Source organism: Schistosoma haematobium, chromosome 3 (assembly GCF_000699445.3).
Source record: "Schistosoma haematobium chromosome 3, whole genome shotgun sequence".
NCBI classification, from domain to species: Eukaryota; Metazoa; Platyhelminthes; class Trematoda; order Strigeidida; family Schistosomatidae; genus Schistosoma; species Schistosoma haematobium.
In genome coordinates this window covers 8375345-8401276 of record NC_067198.1, presented here as the reverse complement: position 1 = coordinate 8401276, position 25932 = coordinate 8375345, and the positions used below count along the sequence as shown (strand labels likewise).

The window sequence follows — 25932 nt, the reverse complement described above, 5'->3', positions numbered from 1 at the left end:
GACCGAAAGACAAACTAATTCGAAATGTTTCTTCAAATTCACGGCCAGAAGGGAATCGATAAATCTGGGGCCCTATGCTTTCAAACGGGAAAAATGGCAATGATCTTACTACTTTGGGGGGGATCTCTAATGCTAAATACACCGACCAGTTAAACCAGGAACCTACAAGGAACACTTCTCAACTCTAGGGCCAGCTGATAGTTTGGGTAATATATAACTAACTCCAGAATTAGTACTGAAGAAAATACGATCCCTGAACCAGGGAAAACATCGGAACCTGACAACATCCAAACTGTAATCATGAAACAGTGAGCAATAGCTATTAGCAGGCCACTGTGTGACATATTCAGTTGCTTACTAGATTTAAATCAACTGCAAAGGGAATGAAAACAGTCTGCTCTCCCCCCTAGTCTTCAAAAAAGAGGATAGAAAAGACTCGTCCTGCTACAGACCAGTCGCATTGCTCGTAATATGTCGGTGATGGAACGAATGACCAATGAATAAATGAAGGGATTTATGAATAAAAATAGCATTCCCCATAAAGTACACAGCAGCTTAATAAAGGGACGTCATTCACTTTTAAGTTCCTCATGGTATGAGACAGCTGGACGACCTGCTGGGACCTAAAGTTGCCCGTCCACGTGATAGTCTTAAACCACTTGATGGGTACACAGAAACCCTGCTACTCTGAGACAAACTCACTCGCTTGGATTACAAACTATCCAAATGCACAAATAACTACTGAACTGACAAGAATTAGTCTAATCGAGTGGTTAGACTATCATCCATTGAACAGTATAAATACTTGAAACCGTGCCGGAGAAACAAGAATTGGGCGCAAAGAAATCAAACTAACTCGTGATAGATGTGTTTGGTATTTGACCTCGGTTGAAAATATTAAATGGGAATTTGCTTGTACGTCACTAATTCAGATGAAATTCAGATTTGTGTAGTAAAAACAGAAGGCTTACAGCATATGTTATTCCTTTCCGAGAATGATTCTGCGAGTGTCTTTTCCTGAGTGAGCCAATTGAAGGTGCGGACACCACTGCATCGGGTAACAGGTCCCAAGAATTGGTGACTCAGTGTGGAAACCAGTATGCCACTAGTATTTCCTTCATTATTGGCTTTTCTACTCGCCTACTATGTCCTCTGAGTTTTCACGATCTGGTACGAAGAAAAAGAGAGGATAATATGGGGTCCAAAACCATTTAAATAGAATTCTTGGTATTCCACACATCGAAATCAGACCACCTCTTAATAAGTGGTAGGACGGAGTAAAGAGGCCTGGCTTCTCGTTTTTATTTTTATAGATTTTATAGTGTCATGAGTAGGCTTCGGTTCCAGCGAATTTTCTAGTTCTGTTTGTAATAGAGTTAATCTGCAGGGAGAAAAAGGAATCCAACGTCACAAACATGATTTAAGAAGGCATTTATAATGCGAATTTAGATAAAAGTTAGTATCAATACCGCTGGTTTGGGACATCACACTTGACAGTAAGGAATCATAATTCAACAAAATATGTTGGGTCAAAAACCATTTAAATGGAATTCTTGGTATTCCACACACCGAAATCAGACCACCTCTTAATAAGTGGTAGGACGGAGTAAAGAGGCCTGGCTTCTCAAACCACTCTTCGTATGGTAAGCTCCGTAGTTCCGGAATTGCACGAGTAGCTGTTCTCTGTACGTTTTCAGGATGTCCGAGTCAACTTATAAACAGGGGCCTGCAGCCTGAACGCAGTTTTGAAGTTTAGTTCTTACTAGGGTTGCGTATACTCTGGAGAACATAGTAGTATCTAACTTGGTGAATGTCCAACTTAAAGCACATAGGGTTCTAAACCGCTTAGGTGTGGCCTCACAACAGTGGGCCGTGGTCTTAAGATGATGGCTCACTATCACCCGAAGATCCTCGTAAACCGGACTATGGGCACAGGCTCTTCTCATATGCTACATCTATTTACCTTTATACTCCTAATATGCGTGTAGGCGCTTGGCCGCGTTGATAGGTATCATCCATCTTTTAGACCGCCTAATCAGTCAGTCAGTAACAACGTAGAACTTCGTACGTACGTACATCAGTTCGAGTTGCCACACCACATTAGCACAGAGATGCAGTGGTCGATTGAAACTCCGTAGTGCTAGATGTAGTGAAATTATAAGCTGTGATCAGAAAAATTAGGGTTTGAAGATGCTATTCAGGGAGTATAATCCAGAGAAATGAATTTGGAAAGAGGGAAAAGAAAGGGACATGAAGAATTCAGAAGATTAGAGTTTGGGAGACCACAAAGAGTAGATGAACCTGCGCCATAGCAAACGATTTTGAGCCATGTCATTCAGGGTCTCTAACCATCGGTTGTTATCATCTCGTGGTCCCCAACCAGGTAGTCTACACCTACCAAAATGACTCAGTCTACTTGTCAGTGACTTCATGGACTTGTGCCATATTTTGATCTGGCCGCCCCCTAATAAGAACATATAAGTCCGCTGGAAGTGCACATGAATCTGCGTCTCTTGTTATTTCTCGTCAGATTTTTTACGTCATCAGCGTGTGGTAGCATCGGGGATTCATCTATACATGAGAGTTCATTTACATACAGTATAAAAGGTAAAGGACCTAGGACAGTCTTGTGGTACTCCACTAAATGCTCGTTTCCGGGTGGAGCAATTGAAATTCATTCTTACCTCCTGTCTACGGCCTATCAAAAAATTTTAACCCACTTTAGAGATCCAGCGATCCCCAGATTTTGATGACCCTGCTTCTAAGTTTTAAAGTATGGACGGTGCATGAACATCACCTACTACGTGGCTTTTACACCTGTTCGACCAAGATTTATGCTTGCTCAGTAGTAAGTCATCCGCCAATCATTCTGAATTGCGTTATGCTGCAAATAATTCAACTTCTTGCTGTTTCCATTCCGGCCTTCAACCCACCGGTTCACATGTTCTTGAGTCGTGTGCCACTGTCTCGACAGCTCGTATGGTTAAGGTACCTTTCGTGTATATGATGGTCCCACCATCGTTAGGGTTTGATTTGTCAGCCCTACTAGGTAAGAAACTGAACAAATGGATCTCACTGTCAGAGGTCGGACCTGAGTGTCTCACTCTGTTCCCCTACTTTTTTGCGTGTAACTGTAAGCCAGTCATTCACCTTATCATGTCTCTTGATCTAATCATCCACACCGCTCATACTTAGCGTTGATATGTGAATCCGGAACTGAAACTGTTGCCATAGCTGAAAAGAACCGTTACTCAAATTCTTAATTTTCCAACTCTGAATACCGATTCTGGTTCGCTGTCTTAATAAGTGAGTATCTTTACACATGTTACTTACCATCACGTAGTGGTAAATAATATCAGATTGGTTGGTCAGCCCTTGTTTCTTACTAAAGACAGTTAAAAGATGTCTTTGGACTGATTGTTCTGGAAATGCATGGAATATATTTTTGAAGCTTATCTAAGTGATTTTTATTGAGGTAATTAGTTAAACGCTGAGATGAATGTCGGGAAAAGACATGAGTTAGTGTAATTAGATTCGATATGAATTTAATTAAAATCTAGTCGCTTAGAGCCTTTTTTATCGGCCCTAAAATTATGTTCAGGTTTTCACGTAAATCTCAATTATTGATCTCCAAATCCCTACTCTGTGGTTCTTGTTACTTTCAAAATTTATTCAAAGCATTCTGCTTCCCTAATTTCCTGGACGTAGTACTTCTGAAATTCAAACTGAAGCTCTTTATAGAATTGTTCCCTTGCATTGTATGAATCTACTTTTAATTAATTATCTGATCGAATTCAAAAGTTTGGTTTATATATTCAGTAAGTCATATTGTTTTAGTTTGTAGACAATTTCGAGATGAAATTCCATTGGAAAGAACAAAGTAAATATGTTGCTGAATACCACACCGATACAGTTGAGTTTTGCTCAGATGGATCAATGGCTCTGTGTGGCAGTTATGAACTAAACAGTGTATGTTAATGTTTTTTAGATTAAACGAAAAAGTTGGTGAGACTATAGATTACAGATGACGTTTAATCGACGCTGAAGTGGCTTTTAAAAAGTTACTTTAAATGTTCACCTACGTGCTAGGGTTAAATGAGAGTTATAAATTTTTGTGACGAATTAGGGTTAAGGTCTGCAGTTGGATTTGGGGTTTCATGAACTGACATAAGCTATAATGTCAAAATGCTATTTAACCACACGAATGAATGGATTTTGCACCTAAATCCTAGACCTGCTATATTAGATCTAATCGATTCTTCCAGAAATTAGTCTCATCATTAGGTTTACTGATTGATGAGTAGATAATTCTTAGATTTATGCTAATATACCAATATTTTCATGCCAGTTCTGTATTTTTATAGTTAACCACTTATGTCCTTTTTTATGGTGAAGACGCCTTATTTACCTATATTTTGTCACAGAAATATAGTGGGTTGTTGCTGGATCGAAACAGTGTTTTAATTGCATGCGTTTTTCCTTGAAATTCAGGACAAGGACTCGTCCATAATCACTGACTAAAATAAACAAAAGTGACGAATTAATCGACTTTTGTTCTCAAATCTTATTATTGTAACCGAAAGAATGACACTAGAAAACTAGAGGCGAAAAGAGGTAGATAAAATAAGAAATCAGTGTCTCGTTGGTAGGATAATGGCAAATGCTATTTTGTTGTCGTAATTGATTTTGTTCAGTTTCGCTCTGTCTTGCGGGTTTTAGCCAGTAAGTATGGGGATTTAGCATGCGTTTCAGACTCACTTTTGACGGTGAAGAAGTATTGTTAGGACTATTGGTGGTTGCCACTCCATGGTTGCCCATACTGTTAGGAGATACCTATTGAAATACCTAGAAAAGACTGGGTTAGTAGTGGTCTTGGAGACCTGGACGTGTGGCCACAGATAGCTTACTGAGACTGTGCATACAAATCCTTTTTGCGAGTAGTTATTAGTGTACTAGCTCCATACTTTGAGGGACTTACAGGTAGCGACGGGATTTCGTAAGTCGAGGTGAGGCGTACCATTTCTAACCCCGACCACTTCCAACTCTCTCCCATTGTGGGAAGAGGGCGTCTCAGCAGTTTATTTATTTATTCGAACACAAAGATTGGTACAAAGGGGCACCGAATACATGTGCGCCACATAGGTCTCTTGGTTTGTGTGTGTGCTATGATACTGCCCGGGTGCCCAGATCGGAGCAGGTGGTTTTCTTAGGGGGTCACACCCAGAGCCTTCGACCTAAAGGTCTGATCCACAAGGCAGTGTAGGAACGTAAGGAGACGCAGTCTCATGATAACCAGTGACCAACGATTGGTTCATACACCATTTTTTTCCTTCAGAATACTGGAGCTCATGTGCACCATTGGTTTGTAATCAGGGTTTCCAAACTCCCCTAGGTAAACTCTCTGTGTCCACCAACCAGGTTAAAGCGCTGAACATTCGTTTTTCGTTCTCTCAAGTTGGTAAACAACACCCTCGCCGCAAGAAGGCAGTAAGTAAGACATCCCTGGCAGTAGCTGTATACGCGTGGTCATGTGAGAGCATTTCGAGAAGATGACTCTTACCACTCTCGGCCGTACCAAGGCGTCTTTATTGATTGTAGTTTTATGGAAATACCTTAGTCCCTTCGCATCTCTGTGCAGTGAACAATAAAATTTTGCCCTCAGACTTTGAGTTGTTGCTGTTAGTATTATTGGTTTTTAACCGACCTACTTTGTATGTTCGAACGAAAGAAACAAATGTTTCAACCAGTACATTAGAGTTGGATCGTCAGGATATGGATCTCAGACTGCCCATGAGTGGCGTGTCATGTTGTGGTCATTCCAGGATTTTACTGTAATTCTTATACTGACCTATAGTCACAAGTTGGAGTTAATGTTAATTTTGGCTGTGACCCTTTGTGAAGTCCATCTAGTTATTTTTACTTTTGGATGAGTATGTTTCAACAGTTCACCAAATTTTATCATATTCCTTCGTTAATGTCCCCAATGAGTAATCATTATTCCTAAACCTAGACTTAACATTATGATCTGAACAGTGTGGTGTTACTTTTTGTTTTGTCTTACTCTTTCAGGATACTCAAGAGCGTTTCGGTGGCTTACTGTTATTCAGTCGAGTTTCAACTGATTATCAGTATGTTTTATCGAGTAATATATCGTGTTCTGGTGTATTAGATATAAGTTGGCTAAATGGTAATGTCGCAATCGGTGCATTGGCAAATGGTTCAACAAAACTATGGAACTGTACTATTGATGGTCCCTCACTAAATGAACTAATAGATTTTCCAGTATCTGATCATATTCTACTATCTGTCGATACGAGTTCGGATAGGTCAGGTTAAAATAGTAATAATAAATACTGTGAATCTGAAAATCCTTGCAGATTTGTTTTCAGTGATTCAGGTGGGAATATTAGTGTGTGGAAGATCGACGCATCATCCTGTTCAAATCCTCAATCAATTAATAAGTGGCCTGGGCATGAGTTTGAAGCTTGGTGTGCATGTTTAAATAAATGGAACAGTGAAATAGTCTTCACAGGTAGTGATGATTCAAAATGTTGTGTTTGGGATTTACGTGAAGGATGTAAAAAGCCGTTAAATATCATCAGGTAAAAGTCAGTTGTGCTTCTAGTTCATTTCAATGACTAGACTAAGTACAAGTATTTTATTATGCAAATTTTCAGCTTCTAGAAAATTTTAAGTATCGTAGAAAATGTTTTCAGCTTGGTTGGTTAATGCTGTCAGTCTATTCTTGCTTTGTTGAAGGCTTTGATTATGTTCGCAAATATCTTCAAGATGAATATTTTAAATGCCAGTCAGTCACCTACAACGTAGGACCAGGCACATATACACGTCGGCCCATGTTGCCACACCTCATTAGCACAAGATGAACATCGAATTCATAGAAGTAGTTACTTCAGTGGTGGTAATATATAAAAAAAGATAACATATAAGGATATAACACAGAAAGGATTAATTCGTAGAAAGTAAGGTACCAAGTAATTCTAATCTCACGGTTTAATAAAAGACAAGAGTGTATACACCTAAACCGTTGTGATAGATTCTGAACCATGTCACCAAGAGTCTCCAACCATTGGTCACGATAGTCGCGCGGACCACAACCAAGTAGTGTGCATCTACCAACATGGCTCAGGCCAGAAGTTAGTGACCTCAAGTACTGATTGGACGTTTTGGTTTGGCCACCCCTAACTTCCTTCCAACCGTCTCCAACACTAGTCAGCATTGTGGTAATCAGTGTTCAGGCATACGTAACACGTGACCCAACCATCTCAGTCGATGAAGATTCAATCTCATCAACTGATTTAACATCGTTCCCTAATACTCTGCGTCTAACCTCACTTTTACTTACACGTTGATACCAGCTGATGCTGGCAATACTTCTAAGACATGTGATCATGTCAAATAAATGTGCTGTTATAACTTCTGTACGTTTATTATCACTGGATTTTTTGAATTTTTAAAAAAAATATGTGGTTGTATGTTTTGCCAACTACGTTGCCATTACATGATTGATTAACTTTAAACACGTTGAAAGTCTTTGTCATTTGATATTGATCACCTGATTGGATCAGTAACACTGAGTCTGATAGTTTTAAGCTAATCCTATTCCGAAATATGTTAGAGGACGTCAAATTGATGCATATCAAGTCAAATGTATTCACTTAATGAAGGGTTTGTATAATTTTAGTAACTTCGTCTAGTAATAACCAAATGTATATTCTTGTACTGTATAATAATCTACCCTTTTTGTATGTAGTTAATTATGACACGGTGGTATTCGACTTCTTCAACTACTGGGTACCCCGTTATTTCAGTTTTGTGAAGCCAGGTAGATTCATTCTTAAAACATTGTCATTAAAAGCCGAATACATAAATATGTAGTCACTGAGTAAATCTGTTATACTATTCGGCAGCTGAATTCAGACTAGATGTAACGAGGTTCAAGCCCGTGAATAAGCCTATACGTTAAATGAAATTGTGAAATTGATGATCAGAATAAATGTAGGTCAGATAGGGTGAAGAAAATAATGGAACTACAAATTTGACTAAGTGTTTGGTGGAAGACTATGTTGTGCATAAAGTGATATTAAGTCTACGAAATAATAACATAGGGTGAGTGCTGAGTAGATTAATCGTGTTAGTAATGTCGAAACAACAATACTAATACTACTGATAACAAAACAAAGCTATGTGAATAAGGATAACAAAGGCAATTATATTTGATTAGGGTTGTACTTTAGTCAAACTACATTACTCAATGATCGAGGTTACTATTAATTAGGTGGTCCTGAAGTTAGCCAAAGTAAGAAAAGCAGTTAGACATATTTCTTTTGAATATGTGGCTCCACTTTTTTTTACTCTGAATGGCTATTGCTTCTACCGTCTAAAGGACTTTGAATCTGATAGACTGGCAAAAACTTACTGACCCGATAAATTATTAAGAAATATTGGCTTGTACTAACGCTATGACCAGCCTGTTTTCGTCTTATTCTTCAAAACTCAAGATCTTCAGGTTTTGTAAGATTCTCGTAACTGTTTAACCGATATCCCCTCCAAAAATGTTAGGAAAAAACAAATACCTATTACTTTTTGGTCCTAATCACAAATAATCTTGAATATTATTTTCGTAACAATAAAAGTTCTCTATATACCAGCAAAATGCGTAATCGTATATTGTCATTTAGTGACTGAATTTAGTATAAAGTTTACAAAGTTTCAATGATTAGTTTCCAAATGAATTTGAAAAAGAGGCTCACATTGAGTTATAAAATACACAGTTAAACTGTTAAATATATCACTAAAGATTTCCTAACTGGATCTAGACAACTACCGAATATAGAGTTTTCTTCCTTCAGTTATTATACGAATTATTTTACTCCACGTGATTTAGATTTCAGTTGAAAAGTTATTAAACTAACGGCTCTTTCATATCTTTTTCTTGTTTGACTCTACTTTCAGACATAGTGTGGGTGTTTGCAGCATTCAAAATTATCCTGACGTAGATTATTCCATTTCTACCGGAAGGTTAGTTTTTCTTTTCTTTACAAAGAGAAATACAATTCTGGATACTTATTAAGTAACAGAATATATTCGTTCTGTTCTACCTTTAAGATATCAAAGGTAGTCTTCAGAAGCAGTATATTCATAGGTCATTTGTGTTAAACAGATAGCGTCCAACTTTCAGTCACCAGGCCAGAGATACGAATCCGACTTCACCTACTTTGTTTTCGGCAACCAGGTCGTATTACTAGCCTCGACACAGAGTGTGACAGGGGGAGTCTGTACTTTGTGAGTTGTATTACTACCAGTATATATGTGTTCAAATAAAATAAATAAATTTGATCATCTACCCATTTAAAGCATTGCTCGCGTACGTTGGGACCATTAAGTGACCAGTACTAAGGTAATGCATAGAATAGTAGGTAAGTATGGCAAACTGATTAATAAGCCAGTGAATCTTCATCAACTGAGGCGGTTGGGTCATGTGTTACGCATATCCAACCACTACCTCACCTCAGTGAGGGGTGTTTACTGATGTAGGAGTAGGTTCGAAGGAAGCTAGAGGCAGTCAAATCAGGACGTGGGATGGAAGCCCATGAAGTTACTGATTGTTGGTCTGAGTGATGTAGGTAGATTTAGTCTGCCTGGTTGGAGTCTGCACGATTGTTGTATCTAATGTTAGGAGACGTTGGATGAAATAGTCCGGAATCGGTCACAGTGCAGATTCATTCACTATTTGTCTTCTCTTAGATTCTGAGTTCCAAAATTATCCCATACTTATTTCTCGAATTTATTCACTACTGTCCAGTCACATTGTCTGTCGTTACCGTATTTTACTACTACCACTACTACTACTATCGATGCTGTTACTCCTACTCTGACACTAGTTTTAATAATTATATATATATGCCAGTTTGCATGTTGGCTATGGAGTACTCAATAAGTGGGAAAAAATTCTAGAAATCCTATAATAGGCTAATTCTTATCTGATAGATGTCTCTTTTATCAGTCTCATCATGAAGTCCCTAAAAAATTTACTGAAATTCAACTCTATTAACTTTTAACGGGACATTATGTAAGCAAAAAAACGGAGTAGCATTGAGATCCCCCGTGTCCCCGATTTTAGGCAACCTGTTTATGTCACACAAAGAATCAAATATTTTCGCCAATGACATTAAACTACGAACTTGCTTCAGATATGTAGATGATACTTTTCTGTCATAAAAAAGACTCACTTAAGATCTTTTTCTAAATTGTTTAATACACTCTCATCCCACATTAAATTTACGTACGAGAATGGAAATGAACATGGTGAGCTACCATTTTCAGATTACTTAGTTAGAAGAAATCTAAGTGGAGCTCTAAATCTAACCATCTATCGAAAACCAACGCACTCAAATCGTTTTATCGATTTCAATTCAGGACATCCATTCAGTGCAAAAAGTTCTAGCCTTAAATGTCTTAAGAAGTACAAACATGATTATTACATCTTAAGAGGATAAACAAAATGAACGAAAGCATGTAATTAACACTTTACAGTTAAGTAATTTTCATATAAAGATTATTAAAAGTGCCATAAAGCGAAACGCGTTACTGCTAAGTAATAGTCCGAATGGTATACCATGGATTGGTATTGTCCCGACCGTAGCTGCTGCCTTGACGCGGTGGTCGGGCTTGCCTATCGCGATGACCCGACCGAGCTATATTGGCTGGAACATATGTTCCTGTAGGTCCTACCATGCCAGGCAGGTTGGTTGGAGAACGGTAACACTAAAAGCAGCAACTTAAGGTCTGAGGGCGAAGTCGTACTGCTGACTGTAGAGGGATGTGACAGCAGTAAGGTGTTTCCCTCGGACAACCAGCATCTACAGTGATGCTGCCTTCTCACAAGGAAGGAAGGGGTTAGAAAAGGTCGACCCTAAAAATGTCACACCACACCTTACCTCACGGATTTCCGTCTCCGGTGGTAAGGTCCTTTGAAGGACGGAGCTAACACGTCAAAAACCTCCCACAAAAAGGCCGTGCACGACCGGCCTCGAGCAGTTGTCCCTTGGGTTCTGCGGTCACGCTCCCGGGCCGTTAAGGCCGACATTAATCCATCTTCCTTTTCAGGTTCCTCAAGAAATACCCTTCCACAGTGTGGGCAGCCGGGAAGTGATATCAGCCCTCATACCCGTAACAGCACACGAGACCAAGTTGGTCACATTCAAATCCTTCCTACACCTCCTAATAACTCTGTTATCTCCACGACTAAACCTTCTCACGTCCTTTTTTCACCTCGCACCGCTAGGGCAAGCGATTCGAGTACGCGGAACGTTATTCCTGGTCTCCTGATACCACGCTCTAAACTACGTGTAGCAGCTTTTAACATACGAACACTTTGCCAAATAGGACAGCAGGCTTCCTTAGCTAGAACTTTAGAATCTCGCGCCATCGATGTGTACTGCATCTCCGAAACGCGCATACAGGATCCGAGTAGCATCATTCATTTGACATCATCATGTCAAAACAAAGAACCAACTCGATTCACAATTCGTGTATCTGGAAGCCCAGATGCTGCTTCTCGTGGACTGGCCGGCGTAGGTATAGCATTGAGTCCTAGGGCAGAACTAGCTCTCTTAGACTGGATCCCAGTAGACAGTAGTTTGTGCGCTGTCCAACTAAACGGAACAGTAAGGACTCGGAAAGATAGGGACACTCGTCGTTGCCTCTACCTATTCTCCCACTGACTGCAGCTCGGATGATGTAAAAGATGAGTTTTACAGAAAGCTCTCTGATCTTCGAAAATCTAGGTGCTCTGATGTAGTAATAGTGGCTGGTGACTTTAATGCTCAAGTAGGTAAACTAAGCAAAAGGGAAAGACACCTAGGTGGATCTTATAGCGTCGTGGCTCAAAGAACAGATAATGATGACCGTCTGTTGCAGCTATGCTCAGATAACCGCCTGTTTCTTGCAAATAATAACTTTAAGCATAAAGAAAAACATCTTTTAACATGGCGACCCCCTAATTCGTCCCAACGTTGGACCCAAATAGATCACATCGCTATCAGCCACCGATGGAGGGGCTCAATAGAAGACTACCGCTCATTCTGGAGGACATGCTTAGATTCAGATTATGCTCGGGTGAGTATTTGTCTGCGTCTTGCTGGATGTAGGAAAGACGCTGCAAGGAAACCTCTTAGGACCCTACTTAATGATAGTCATGCTGAGAGTATAGTTCAGGAACAACTAGGAAAACTGTTAGGCAGCCATGTATGTGATACCCACCCCGAGGCAGCATGGAATGATATCCGAAAAGCTGTGGAAACAGCAGTGATATCTGCTAGTACGGTAACCCGTAAGGTTAGGGAGAAACACTGAATCTCAGCAGCATCTACCGCACTGATAGATGCTCAAAAACTCATTCCATCTGGCTCTGAGCATAGCAAAGAGCGGAGTCAGCTTAAGCGCAAGCTGACAAGAAGCCTACGCAATGATCGTAAACAGTGGTGGGTAACGAAAGCAAGAGAGATGGAAAAGGCAGCGGCAATAGGTAATAGCAGACAATTGTTCAAAGTCGTTAGGGAAACCGGCATTAGGAACCCGACTGTTAGCGAAACAATCTTAGAGAAAGATGGACATATTATACATTCTCAATCCAGGAGATTGGATCGATGGGCAGAACACTTTAGGGATCAGTTCAACTGGCCTTCAGCCCCACTTCTGTTTCCCACGATCTCCAGTTAACCTGAATGGCAAGTTAGTGTAGGTCCTCCGACTCTTTAAGAAGTTGAAAAAGCCATAGGAAATCTGAAGCGAGGGAGAGCAGCAGGCCCTGACAGGTTTACTCCTGAGATTTTTAAGGATGGTGGTTCAGTATTAGCAGCGAGATTGACTGAGGTCTTAGGTAGAATTTGGGAACTGGACGTAATCCCATCTGACTGGTCTCATTCACTGATTGTGCCAGTCTATAAGAAAGGACAAAAGTCCTCTTGTGACAATCACACAGGAATCAGTTTGACTAATACAGTGTCTAAAATATTAGCTTCAATAATACTTCGACTCCTAACTAAAGCTCGTGAAGAGCAGACTAGAGAAAATCGGGCTGGTTTTCGACCTGGACGTGGTTGTGTAGACCAGATATTCACACTACGTTAGGTTCTAGAACACAGACACTCGTTCAGGCGCCCCACAATCATAGTATTTCTCGACCTTAAGGCGGCATTCGACTCTGTTGATCGTGAGGTTCTATGGCAGTGTTTGTCATTGAAAGGAGTACCAAAGAAGTACATCAACGTTGTAAAGGCTCTCTACTCGAACACAACTGGTCGAGTGAGAGCTTATGGCGAACTGTCATCAGAATTGATTACCTCAAGTGGTGTTCGTCAGGGCTGCCCACTCTATCCATTTTTGTTTAACTTTGTCATTGACGTACCTTTAAGGATAACACTTTCCTCATCTAAATTTCCAGGGGTTGAACTTCTACCAGGTGATTCACTTGTTGACTTAGAATATGCTGATGACATAGTTTTATTTGGTGAAGACTCTGACAAAATGCAGTCTTCTGACCACACTAAGCAACAATGCAAGCATGTTCGGGATGCGATTCTCCCCCTCGAAATGCAAAATGTTGCTTCAGGATTGGGTTGCATTGACACCCGAACTAATGATAGGGAGTGAAGTAATTGAGCGTGTCGACCGCTTCACTTATCTTGGAAGTCTCATCAGCCCTTGTGGTCTGGTGTGTGACAAAATCTCAGCGTGGATACGGAAGGCTCGACTAGCTTTTGCCAACTTGCGTCATTTATGGCGTAGGCGAGATATCCATCTATCGAACAAAGGACGTGTTTACTGCGCAGCAGTTCGTTCCATCCTACTTTATGGCAGTGAAACATGGTCGGTAAGAGTAGAGGATATTCGTAGGTTACTAGTATTTGATCATAGGTGTCTTCGAAATATTGCTCGTATATCATGGGACCATCGAGTAAGTAATGCAGTTGTTAGGAAACGGGTACCAGGTAAGGATGGCAAATCAATTGATGACGTAGTGAAACTTCATCAGTTGAGATGGCTTGGACACGTGTTACGTATGCGCAACGACCGACTGCCTCGACGTGCAATGTTCAGTGGTATAGGAGTAGGTTGGAAGAAAGCTAGGGGCGGCCAGACCAAAATATGGCACAAGTCCATGAAGTCACTGACAAGTGGTCTGAGTCATGTCGGTAGGTGTAGACTACCTGGTTGGGGACCGCGAGATGATAGCAACCGATGGTTAGAGACCCTGAATGACATGGCTCAAAATCGTTTGCAATGGCGCAGGTGCATCCACTCTTTGTGTTCTCCCAAACTCTAATCTTCTGAATTCTTCATGTCCCTTTCTTTTTTCTCTTTCCAAATTCATTTCTCTGGATTATACTCCCTGAATAGCATCTTCAAACCCTAATTTTTCTGATCACAGCTTATAATTTTACTACATCTAGCACTACGGAGTTTCAATCGACCACTGCATCTCTGTGCTAATGTGGTGTGGCAACTCGAACTGATGTACGTACGTACGAAGTTCTACGTTGTTACTGGCTGGCTGACTAATTGGTACTGTAGTTTTACCATATCGCCGTGGTACAACAGAAAAACTCCATAAGTCTTAAGACACCACAGAAAACCACCTGCTTCTATCTGTGCACCCGGGCAATATCACAGCATACACACAAATCAAGTGACTCGTGTGGCGCATATGTATTCGGTGCCCCTTTGTACCAATCTTTGTGTTCAAATAAATAAATAGATAAAACACCCTTCGAAACGCTTTAGTTCGCCTAAAGGAAAAAGTCCCCTTTATTTCAACTCAGAATTATATCTACAAATTAAGATGTGTCGATTGTGACGCAGTCTTTATTAAGTAGTCATCTCGTGAGATCTTCACTCGAGACAAACAACATCTTAGGTACACAAGGAAATCAAATAATAATCCCGTAGAGCTGGAAAGACTCCAAATTAAATCGGCAATAGCAGTTCATGCAATTTTCAACAACCAAGTCGATATTAAAAACATCAAAACAATATAAAAAGGCTTTCCCAACTACAATGAAAGACGAGTAACTGAAGCTCTCCGTATATTGCTTAACCCTACTCCTTTCAATAGAAAAGAAGGCCTCACTATTCATCCGACTTGGACCATCTGTTCGAGCTACAATATCTGATTCTACTCACTTCTCACGGCATTATCACACAAATTCAACTCTATCTTTTCACACCAAAAAGTCATATTTTTCATCCTTTAACATATAGAAATGTAAAAACATGCCTCACATAAATCACCTTGACCGAAATGACGTGACATTGACTTGGTTAGAACTTTTTTGATCGCACTGAATATTCCTTTGTACTATTGAAACTTCGGTTAATTGGATTTGATTATTCATTCTCTGAAGAAGTGGCTTACACTGAGTCACGAAACGTCGGAAAATTTAATTTTTCTACTCATTGGGATACATTATTTTTATTAATTCTTATTGAAACATGTTTATTTGAAAGGAGAAACATGATAAACATTTCTACATTATGAGTATCATTATTGTATGATAATATTATAAAACAGTTGATTAAATTCAGCCAAACATTAAATTTTTCGGCAAATTGAATAGAAAATTAAAAATTCTGACCATGTTATTGTTAAACATAAGTAATAAATGTTCTTTGTGATTATTACATTCTCCGAACGGACAGGAGTTATCTGTCAAAGAAAAAAAAAGTGTTATTTTATGAAATTATGTTTTTAGTTGATTTATAGATAAAGTTTCTCTCTGGTCTGAATTGACGAAGATAATAACTTTAGAACTTACAATACTCTTGAATATATGTATGTATATTATTATGTTCTAACAAACTGGACTTTCCGAGATCAGATTGGATTTCTAGGGTTATCACATTCCTGTCTAACTACTAGGTTGGACTTTCGTGTAAGTAGAACTTTCCGAATTTAATTATTTCATGATACAAAACAATCAAACTCGTACTTGCACGATTCGTGTTTCATCATAATATGGAATATTAAATCACTGGTTCATAGGTTCAATTCTCTGACACTGAGTCGCAGGTTTAAATTCAACTCCACTTATTTCTGTTTAGATGACCACTTGGTATCATCTAGCTCACATATTTAGAGTGTGACCAAAAGCCTGGTACATGAATTAATAGAATAATTCCACCTTATCTGTCAATACTATGTATTAAAAATTTCTACCTGAACTCTACTAATGATTACATTTAGTTACGGTACATTTCAGTTTTGTCAGTCTGAAGTATCGATGTTTTTTGAACTTAGACAATGATAATAAACTCCATAGTTTAAAGGATTATCTTTTTCTTGTAGCTAATATCAATATTATATTTAATCAGATATTATTATCAATATCATTAACTAATTTTCGCTTTGTTTTCCAATATATATGTACACTTTCACAGTTACGATGATACTTTGTATTTATGGGATTTACGTATGATTCATTCTTCTGACAAGGTCACCAATACTACCACTACTCCTTTACAGAAATGTCAGTTCAATGGTGGAGTTTGGCGTCATAAATGGGGTCCACAAAATTATGTTATAGTCAGTGCAATACATGATGGTTTCGCTGTTGCACACCTATCATTACGTTCACCTTTTAATCACAAAGCAGATGAAGAGGATTCTGTATATAAATTTCGTTCGACCAATGGACAATTAGCCTATGGTATTGACTGGTCATTCAATCATAAAATTAACCAGTTGGAAAGTAATTTTATGAAATCAACTGTAGTTTGTTGTTCATTTTATGACAATACTATAGAATTCGGTGAACTTATTATTAAGTTATAAATCACTAATATTTATCTGAACCCAATCAAATATTGTGTTTGTGTACAAAGTAAACTGATAGCTGGGTATTTGTATTTATATTTCATATTATTCTTTGTGTATAGCTATTTCTTCATGTTAATTAATTGTTTTGTGTTCTGATCTTATACCAAAAGGTATTTTAATTTGTAAGTGTTGGATGACTGTCCAAATTTTATGTGAAGTATAAATGATATTTCATAAGAATTTAGTGAGTGATGGGCTTGGCAATTCTTGAAATAATCGGGACGAATTTTAGCTCGTTTCTAGCTAATCAGCTAACATTTGTTTCAGTTGAATAGTCTATAGGGAAGAACAAGAATGTTAGGATGATTTTACATAATGAATCTACTGAAGTCTTCCATAGATTTTTAAGAAAAAATGACAAAGATGATTGTCTATGGAAAATCTGTCTTCCTGAGTTCTTGTAAGAACACAAAAGAGTTTCCCACATTGTTCTTGGTTAGGGTTACGGATTGGATTTGTGTTTGATTTCTGTCAGTCAGCCATGTGAAACTAGAATTTAACCCATCAGTGTATCGGTTCAGGTTGCCACACCACATTAGCACAGCGAGATAAAGTTATCAAGAAAAATTTCAGAGCAGTAGTAGTGGAAAAGATCAGGTATGGAGAAAGGAAGAAAATATATAAGGAAATTTTGGGATTCATGGACTGGAGGAATATAAAGAGTGAACACACCTGTGTCACTTCAAACAATCCTGAACCAAGTCACACGAAGCCTCTAACCATTGGTTACGATAATCACATGAACCACAACCAAGTAGTCTGCATCTACTGACATGGCTCAGTTCGGTTGTCAGTGACGTCATGGACTTGGGTGCACCTGGCTTTCTTTCAGTCTACTCCTGCATCAGATAGCATCCCCCGTCGAGGTTGTGAGGGGGGCAAGCATACGTAATTCGTGCTCCAATCACCTCAGTTAATGAAGATTTACTACCTTCAATCGATTTACCGCCTCTACCTAGTACCATATTCCTAACTTTGGGATTGCTTACTCAGTCGTCTCAAATTATGCGGGCGATGCTTCAAAGACACGTGTGATCGAATACTAATAACCTGCGAATATCTTCTACTCTTAATGGCCATGTTTTACATCCATAAAACTGAAAGAAAACGAACTGCGGTGCAGTAAACTTTGGTTGGCAGACATGTCTCCTACGCCACGAGTAGTGCATGTTTGCAAAAACCAGTCTAACGTTTTGGATCCGTGCCCTGATTTCGTCAGACTAGACCATCAAGACTGATGAAACTCCCAAGATAAGTGGAGTGGTTGACGAACTCAGCTATTTCACTCTATCATTAATTCAGGCGCTCAGACCTGAAGTGGAGAATCGCATGTCAGACATGTTAGGACTGCTGCATTTTGTCAGCGTCTTCGCCAAATAGAATTATATTGTCTGAGTATTCTAAATCAATGAGTCTACCGGTAATGGATTAAACCCTGAAAAGTGATATGAGATTTTTCTCTACAACAATACTTGTGACGAAGTTAAATATGAGTGGATACAGCAGTGACGACCACATCTTAAAATAGATAATCCTGATAACAGTTTGCCATAAGCTGTGACCTGGCCAGTACTTTCCATCTGGAGAGTGTACACGTTTGGTGTATATTTTTAGTGAGCCCTAACGGGTTGATGTCTGACGAAATCTGCATGGACTGAAAAAGCTCATTTGGCTTTTGCCAAATTACGTCACCTATGGCGAAGGCGAGATCTCCATTCATCAATTAAGGGATGAGCATATTGCGCGGCAAGTTTCCGCCGGAACTCAAAACAACATCCAATCAATATCAAAGTCAGGATCTTCAATACGAACGTAAAGACAGTTCTATACGGAGCTGAAACTTGGAGAACTACCACTACCATCATCAAGAAGGTACAAGTATTTATAAATGGTTGTCTATGCAAGATACTCAACATCCATTGACCGGATACCATCAGTAACAGCCTACTGTGGAAGAGAACAAACCAGCTTCCAGCTGAAGAGGACATTAGGAAAAGACGATGGAAATGGATAGGACATTACGCAAATCATCAAACTGCATCACGAGGCAAACCCTAACTCGGAATCCTTAAGGGAAGCGGAAAACGGGAAGGTCAAAGGACACATTACGTCAGGAAATAGAAGCAGATCTTAAAAGGATGAATAACAAATGGGAAGGATTGCCCAGGACAGGGTTGGATGGAGAGTACTAGTGAGCGGCCTATGCTCCTCCACGAGGAGCAACAACGTAAGCAAAAGGTATACTGCACGGCAATTCGTTCTGTTCTAATCTACGGATGCGAAACGTGGCCATTTAAAGTATAAGATACTCTTAAGTTACTATTATTTGATCAAATATATCTTAGAAGTAATGCTAGCATCAGCTGGTATCAACGTGTAAGTAAAAGTGAGGTTAGACGCAGAGTATTAGGGAACGATGTTAAATCAGTTGATGAGATTGAATCTTCATCGACTGAGATGGTTGGGTCACGTGTTACGTATGCCTGAACACTGATTACCACAATGCTGACTAGTGTTGGAGACGGTTGGAAGGAAGTTAGGGGTGGCCAAACCAAAACGTCCAATCAGTACTTGAGGTCACTAACTTCTGGCCTGAGCCATGTTGGTAGATGCACACTACTTGGTTGTGGTCCGCGCGACTATCGTGACCAATGGTTGGAGACTCTTGGTGACATGGTTCAGAATCTATCACAACGGTTTAGGTGTATACACTCTTGTCTTTTATTAAACCGTGAGATTAGAATTACTTGGTACCTTACTTTCTACGAATTAATCCTTTCTGTGTTATATCCTTATATGTTATCTTTTTTTATATATTACCACCACTGAAGTAACTACTTCTATGAATTCGATGTTCATCTTGTGCTAATGAGGTGTGGCAACATGGGCCGACGTGTATATGTGCCTGGTCCTACTTTGTAGCTGACTGACGTATTTTAGTGACATACACTGCCACACAGTCTCCCGAATAATAGCGTCGATTCGCGCCTTAAGGTTAATGAATACAGCAATCATCGGTCGCGAAGTATGCCTATGCCCTGAGATCTGACAAAAAGAGAATATTTGGTATTTGTAAATCATTCAAAGCTTTTGATGGATATAATGATTATCACCTACAGTCGGCTCGTTTAGGGTTAATTCTGGGATCGAACAGATAAAGTTAAATGAAATCTTTAATTATCTAGGCAATACTTCCTTGATTTGTTGCCATTACGGTGTTACTGATAATTTTGTATGAATGACCAATATTTATTTTGCAGGATGCTTATAAGTGGGATCCTTTTTGGGTGTTGTTTGCGATTATAACGCTGACTTTTGTGTGACCACCTATACCCATCGGGTATACATATTATACGCTTCCATGTAATTTCCCTAATCTGATCAACAATTCTCCTACCTTTCGATTATTAAGATAAAAATGTGAGGTTCGGGTAATAAAGTTTGTTAGTACATAAACTATTTGTAACTGATGATAATCTTTTGTGTTTATGCTCTTACAGTATGTTAATTTATGCAAAATAATGATTTAGCCAATCATGAAGGAGCACACATTTCATGAAATTATCTACTCGTTTACCTTGTTCATTCGGTGTGAGTTGTAATTGGTGGATCAATCCAACCTCACTTCCATTCATCTCTGTGCCTAGTTTAGCTGCCATATCGGGTTGAACTGGAATGCTGTTTAGACTAAATATCTTGTTCATTGTAGATTGTGAATAATCACGAATTCATTTATATGATTCTCCTCTAAGATTGTTTATTATTTTGTTGCAACAAACAAATACTACTCTTTAAATGGGGTAATTGTAAAGTACTGTCAATCTTTTCATTGCCCTTCTTTAAAAGGGATATATCGGTCAGTACATATTAGTAAATTTTAGAATTATCCGAACCATTGTTTCTGGTGCTTTACACCATGAAACGACCTGTCTCTAGCATTATGTTTAAAAATACGTAGTTGGTTCTTGATAGCATTTAAATATTGTTAGAACTAAGTAGTAGTGCAGTCGGCACACTAATGAACTGTGATACGATATCATTTTTATCTTTACGGTACCCTTAGACAAACTTTAGCATTTTCGTAAGAATCCTATATGCACTTGACTAAAGATAAGGTATTTTTAGTGTTATGAAATAACTTTACTTTAACTAGTCACCAAATAACGGTCATCTGAGTTCTTTTAGTCTTCTAGTCGTTACAGGTCATTTGATCTCTTCCTATGATGTTATAACTGTTTAAAACGAATAAAACATTTATTAGGTTTATTAACAATACTCATATCAGGTAAATAGCAAAAGCAAGTGTCAGTTTATCGTCCACTTATATTTATATATATATATATATTCATAGTACACAGTAGAATATGTATACAGAATATAATTAATATTCGTTATTCAATACATATAAACCTATGTTGCACACACAGTGAAATAGAAGAAATATATCTATTAACATACAAATATGTAAAACCGTACATTATGAATAAAAACATAAAAGGTTTCCACTAGTCATAGGTTCAACGTTCAATAATTTCACATTGAACATTTAGAAAAGTGAATATTCCTAATGATCAAAACAAGCTTTTTACTTTGTTTTCTTGATAAAAAAAAACTGAAAAAGAGCAACAAAATTGTTTTAGTAAAAATTCAACACTCCAAAATGAAAATTAGGACAAAGGTAACGCGGAAGATAACACCTAAATTTGGAAATGTTTTATTTTGCACCACTGAATTGTTGTATCGGTTTGTGACAGTAGGAAAAGATCAGTGTAAATAGGACAATAAAAACGAGTAACGTAATCATAGTATAGTTGTATTGAATTAGTGTTTACATAAATTATTTCGACGGCAGTCCTTCAACCAGTTTCATAATTCGTAGTAAATAAGACACATTAACAACAAAGAGTATTCATATTAAGGTGAAAAGAAACTGATTAAATGGAGTGATAGTAAGGAATACAGAATAAACAGTAACGAATATGACAAAAACATTATCAAGCCCCATAATATAAACAATTAATAATAATTATAGTATTTATAATCCTGATCACTTTTATTTATTGCTTTCATAAAGACAATTTGAATACTTTTCTAGTTGTACTATTTTTTAAATGTTCATCAGTTTTGATTATTTCTTTAAAGAAAATATGTTTGTGTGTTATATTGACATCGATTAAATAGTTTGAAAACAACTGAACATTCAATTGATCAAGTCCCATGGGATTGGAATGTAACATTTTTTTATTAGACAATAATAATAATGTTCATTATCATGTTTCATTTGTCTAGGGACCATTGTTCGATTGGAACAATTGATTTGTTTCAAAATATTATTTAAAGCTTTGTAAATATGAAAGTTTGTAACTTTTAATCAACTAAAACTTTTCTTATGCTTTAGGTTAGTTTAGTGAGCTTTATAAAATGTTATTGTATATTAATGCTTTCATTTAAACCTAATATGAAATAGAGAATTAATTAAGGATAAGATAAAATTTTATTTTTGTTTTAATGAATAAATTGAATATGATTGTCTAAAATTCAATTCAACAAGAAAAGAGGTAGTTTTATGTTTATAATATTTTGTTTTAAATCTAACCATGAATAAATATTTAATTTAATAATGCACTATGAAATCTTCAAAAAAACAATAAAATTTATATGAATCATTTGAGAATAGGAGAAGATAACTATACCCAGCCGGAAAAGTCAATTTTATGAAATAAAGAAAAAAAAGAAACTATATTTTATGCTACCTAATTCATTGTCTTATTTGTTCAAATATATTAATTCATTAAAATAAAACTAGACAGAAGGAGAAGAACTTCAACAATATGCAACTAAATAGACAAATGAAATTAGAACTATATTAACTCTTAATCGACAATGAATTTAATGACTATTGATTGCCAATAGTTTAATTTACAATAAAAAAAGGATTCATTTCCTATTCTTGTATCGTTTAAAATATAATTTGTTCATTGAGTTTGTTTATCCCAATGTGGTTTGTTTTCAGTGTCCCAAAGCTGCCTAATTTATGAATATTTTTGTCTGTGTGTGTACAAATTATTGAATTATCTTATGAGAATTATCCAGTTGTGCGTACTTCAATGAATAACTTGAGTTTTAATCTGGCTTGACTTCAAGAAATAATCCAGTTTGAGGCCAACATCCTGTACAGTGTCCTCCACAGCGACCATATATTAATTGACCATCCTAAAGCAGAGAATAGAACAAGTATCACGAATATATAAATACAAATGTATGTATGTATGTATATATACGATTACTTCTTATATTACTCAAATATTTCCTTTTATCACAATAGGCTTCACTAGTTGCCTGCAGAACTTAAATTACAATATTTTCACTAGATATTGACTTTAGTCGAATACTTCTAATTATCATATTGGCGTCACCATGGTGTCAAATCTTGTGGAAATATCTCCGAACACTGCATGGAGCGGTTCGAAATCTGGTGCATAACTAGAAAAGATATTAGAGAAGATAAATTTACAGCTAATTTGGTGACATTCATTGGAAAAAAGTGTCTAACTGAAAGAATATGGCTTCTCCAGAGAAACCAATTTCATTGTCTTACAAATCTCTCAAGGAATTACTACTTAGTCATGTCGATTGTGGTAGCTTTGAATGAATAAAGATCTGCGTTTCATAAGATGATGCGATAGAGTGATCAGAAATTTAAAGACTTTATACTTGAATCATAGAAACAGGCCGCGAAGTACAATTGTGGAGGTCAATTGAAAACTCAACATCGTGATTGGTTGATTGTTGCTACAAGTATTCATCATTTTAGAAAAGAATTTATTCAGAAATTCAAAAGTTCATTTCAGGGAATTAAAACAACATTTATTAACTATGAGGCAGTATATGAGCTTGATTTTCAGTTAGTAAAAGTCTCTAATACTTTGCTTAGTCGTCGTGATGGACAACATTCTCAGGGTCTCTCAAGCTCGAGTTTGTTAAATGATGGTTCCTATTCTAGTGAAAAATATGAAAAACTACTCAAAAAAGGATTTCAAAGCAGGTTATGTGGTTGAGCACAAATTCGGTAAATGTTTATCCTGTGCTTAATTTCAATTACGTATTTCGTGTGTCTCATCCTGCCGAATGCTTTAAGTGTGATAAAATGGGTCACATAGATTCGGTTTGTAAAACTACTCTTCATTTCGCCAAAAGTAATACTAAACTTTGTAATTCAAATCCTAATAATTTGGGTTATCTAATTGTCATATAAAATCCTTATTTACAACATGCAATAGTTCTTTTCATATTCATAAACGATTATATTTGTCTAGTGGTGCTTTTCACGATTTTTTGTTGACACTAGTAGTATCAAATCCATCATGTCAGTTGGTAAGTTAAAACCATTAAATCCCGATGCTGTAATTAGGCCTACTAAAGTTTATATTTCGAGTACTACTGGTCATAAACTTTCAATTCTTGAGTGTTGTAATTTGCTGATTAGAAATGATAAATCTTACATTGTGAATTCCTTATCATTGATTGTGGAACGTTTATCCTGGGTCTAGAGAATTTAACAATGATTAGCGTGCAGCTTTCCTTATTGATCACTGAGCACGGTTCAAGTGAAGTCCTCGATATCTTGTTAATCGAAGTGCGGAAATTTATGCAAAACTTCAAAGCTCTCTTATGCTGATGCTCAAGCAGAAAATGTCAAGACCTTGAAACGAACATCAGTTTTATTATTGCTGTAAAATTCAAAGATCCGGAGAAGAGAAAGGATAGTCTTTCAGTACAGTATCGCTAAACCGTACGAAGAAACATGTTCGTCCAAATATGGAAGGTTTACAGTCTGCTAATATTACGTACTATCGAGGAACTGATTTCTCACAATCCACGAAACGTCTGCTAAAAAAGGTTGATAAATCAATGATTCATATACTAGTCAGTTGGAACAATCGAACACGTTACAATGACCCAGGTGAGTCTGTACCCCCTTGTTGTTAATTTTAATGCTAATAATTACATTCTAGAGCGATGGACATCTGTTTTTACTCTAGTATGGTACTTTTCAGCAAGTCACACCCGCGACTCTGTAAGTGGGAGTCTAGTCCACGTACTTCGGTCTCGCTCACGAACGTTTAACCTCTAGACCACTAAACCAGGATCTAACGGTGTTAATGTTTAACTTAAAATTATTGAACAGATTGTTAATTATATATATAGTAGAAGACTATGTGTCCAAGCTTTTAGGTCGTACATTTTCGGACCAGAAAAATGTAGCAATAAAGCTTTTTCTTAAGATTTGTTCTAGCTGGTTAACTGTACATGTTAACCAAATGTATTTAGACGTTCTCTGAGCTGCTCACATATTATTGTTCTAATTACTGGAAAAGTCTTGAGAAATCACCACATTGTTCTGAGAAAATAGTGTCACAGAAGCAGAATGCTTGGAAATGAAGATAAATGGCAGCTAATCACTGTTGAGAAACTTTTTATACATATATTTACAAGATAAGTGTTATAATATAGAATATTTTATATCATCAATTCTTTAGTGCAATCAAATAAATATACATGGTTCTGAGTAAAATGATTATCACTGGATACCTATAGATATTATTGTGCATTTTTAGTAAATGTTATCATTTAAAGCAATATCTTATCAGGTGAACTTTCTTTTATTTTGAACTTAGGTTTAGTAATTATAACAATAATAGTCAAGATCACTTCTTGTGATTGGACGATAACTTATGGTTTGAATTCCTGCGAATCAGTTAACTTCCCAAATATCCCTTTCTGTTCTTGAATAGAAGCTGAACTACTTTAGATTTACGTTATCGATACCGACTTAAGGTGAAAAAATTGTCTTCTTTCAAAAGAAATCAAACATAAGACTGAAACATTTAACATACATAATTTCATCATTTCATATATTTTTTTATATTCAAATGGACGTACTTGTAATCGATGAATATGAGATACACCGTCATTAATTTTATTAATGATCCAACGTGTTTTAACGCTCACCTTGAAATTTGTACCTCTCAAAT

At 37.3% G+C, this 25932-nt stretch overlaps 2 protein-coding genes across 3 annotated transcripts in view; one reads left to right on the top strand and one right to left on the bottom strand.

The window, feature by feature from the left end:
* The first annotated feature begins 720 nt into the window (after positions 1-720).
* On the top strand, positions 721-24874 carry WDR85_1 (Diphthine methyltransferase). 2 transcript variants are annotated; one of them, XM_051212922.1, is made up of 6 exons: positions 721-3969; positions 6070-6326; positions 6378-6602; positions 8974-9039; positions 16459-23156; positions 24448-24874. In XM_051212922.1, exons 1-5 carry the CDS (start codon positions 3856-3858, stop codon positions 16850-16852), a joined length of 1056 nt encoding a protein of 351 aa, XP_051068847.1. In that variant the 5' UTR covers positions 721-3855; the 3' UTR covers positions 16853-23156; positions 24448-24874. The 2 variants fall into 2 exon arrangements, with proteins under 2 accessions (XP_051068847.1, XP_051068848.1); XM_051212923.1 differs by lacking the exon at positions 24448-24874 and having other exon boundaries at positions 721-6128; positions 6170-6602; positions 16459-16977.
* ADAMTS9 (A disintegrin and metalloproteinase with thrombospondin motifs 9) overlaps positions 23021-25932 on the bottom strand; it is a gene marked incomplete at its 3' end in the record, with an annotated part of 107185 nt that continues 104273 nt past the window's right edge. The window contains exon 32 of the mRNA XM_035734055.2: positions 23021-23110. Within this exon, the coding sequence (XP_035590096.2) occupies positions 23021-23110 (90 nt within the window). The remainder of the gene's footprint in view (positions 23111-25932) is intronic.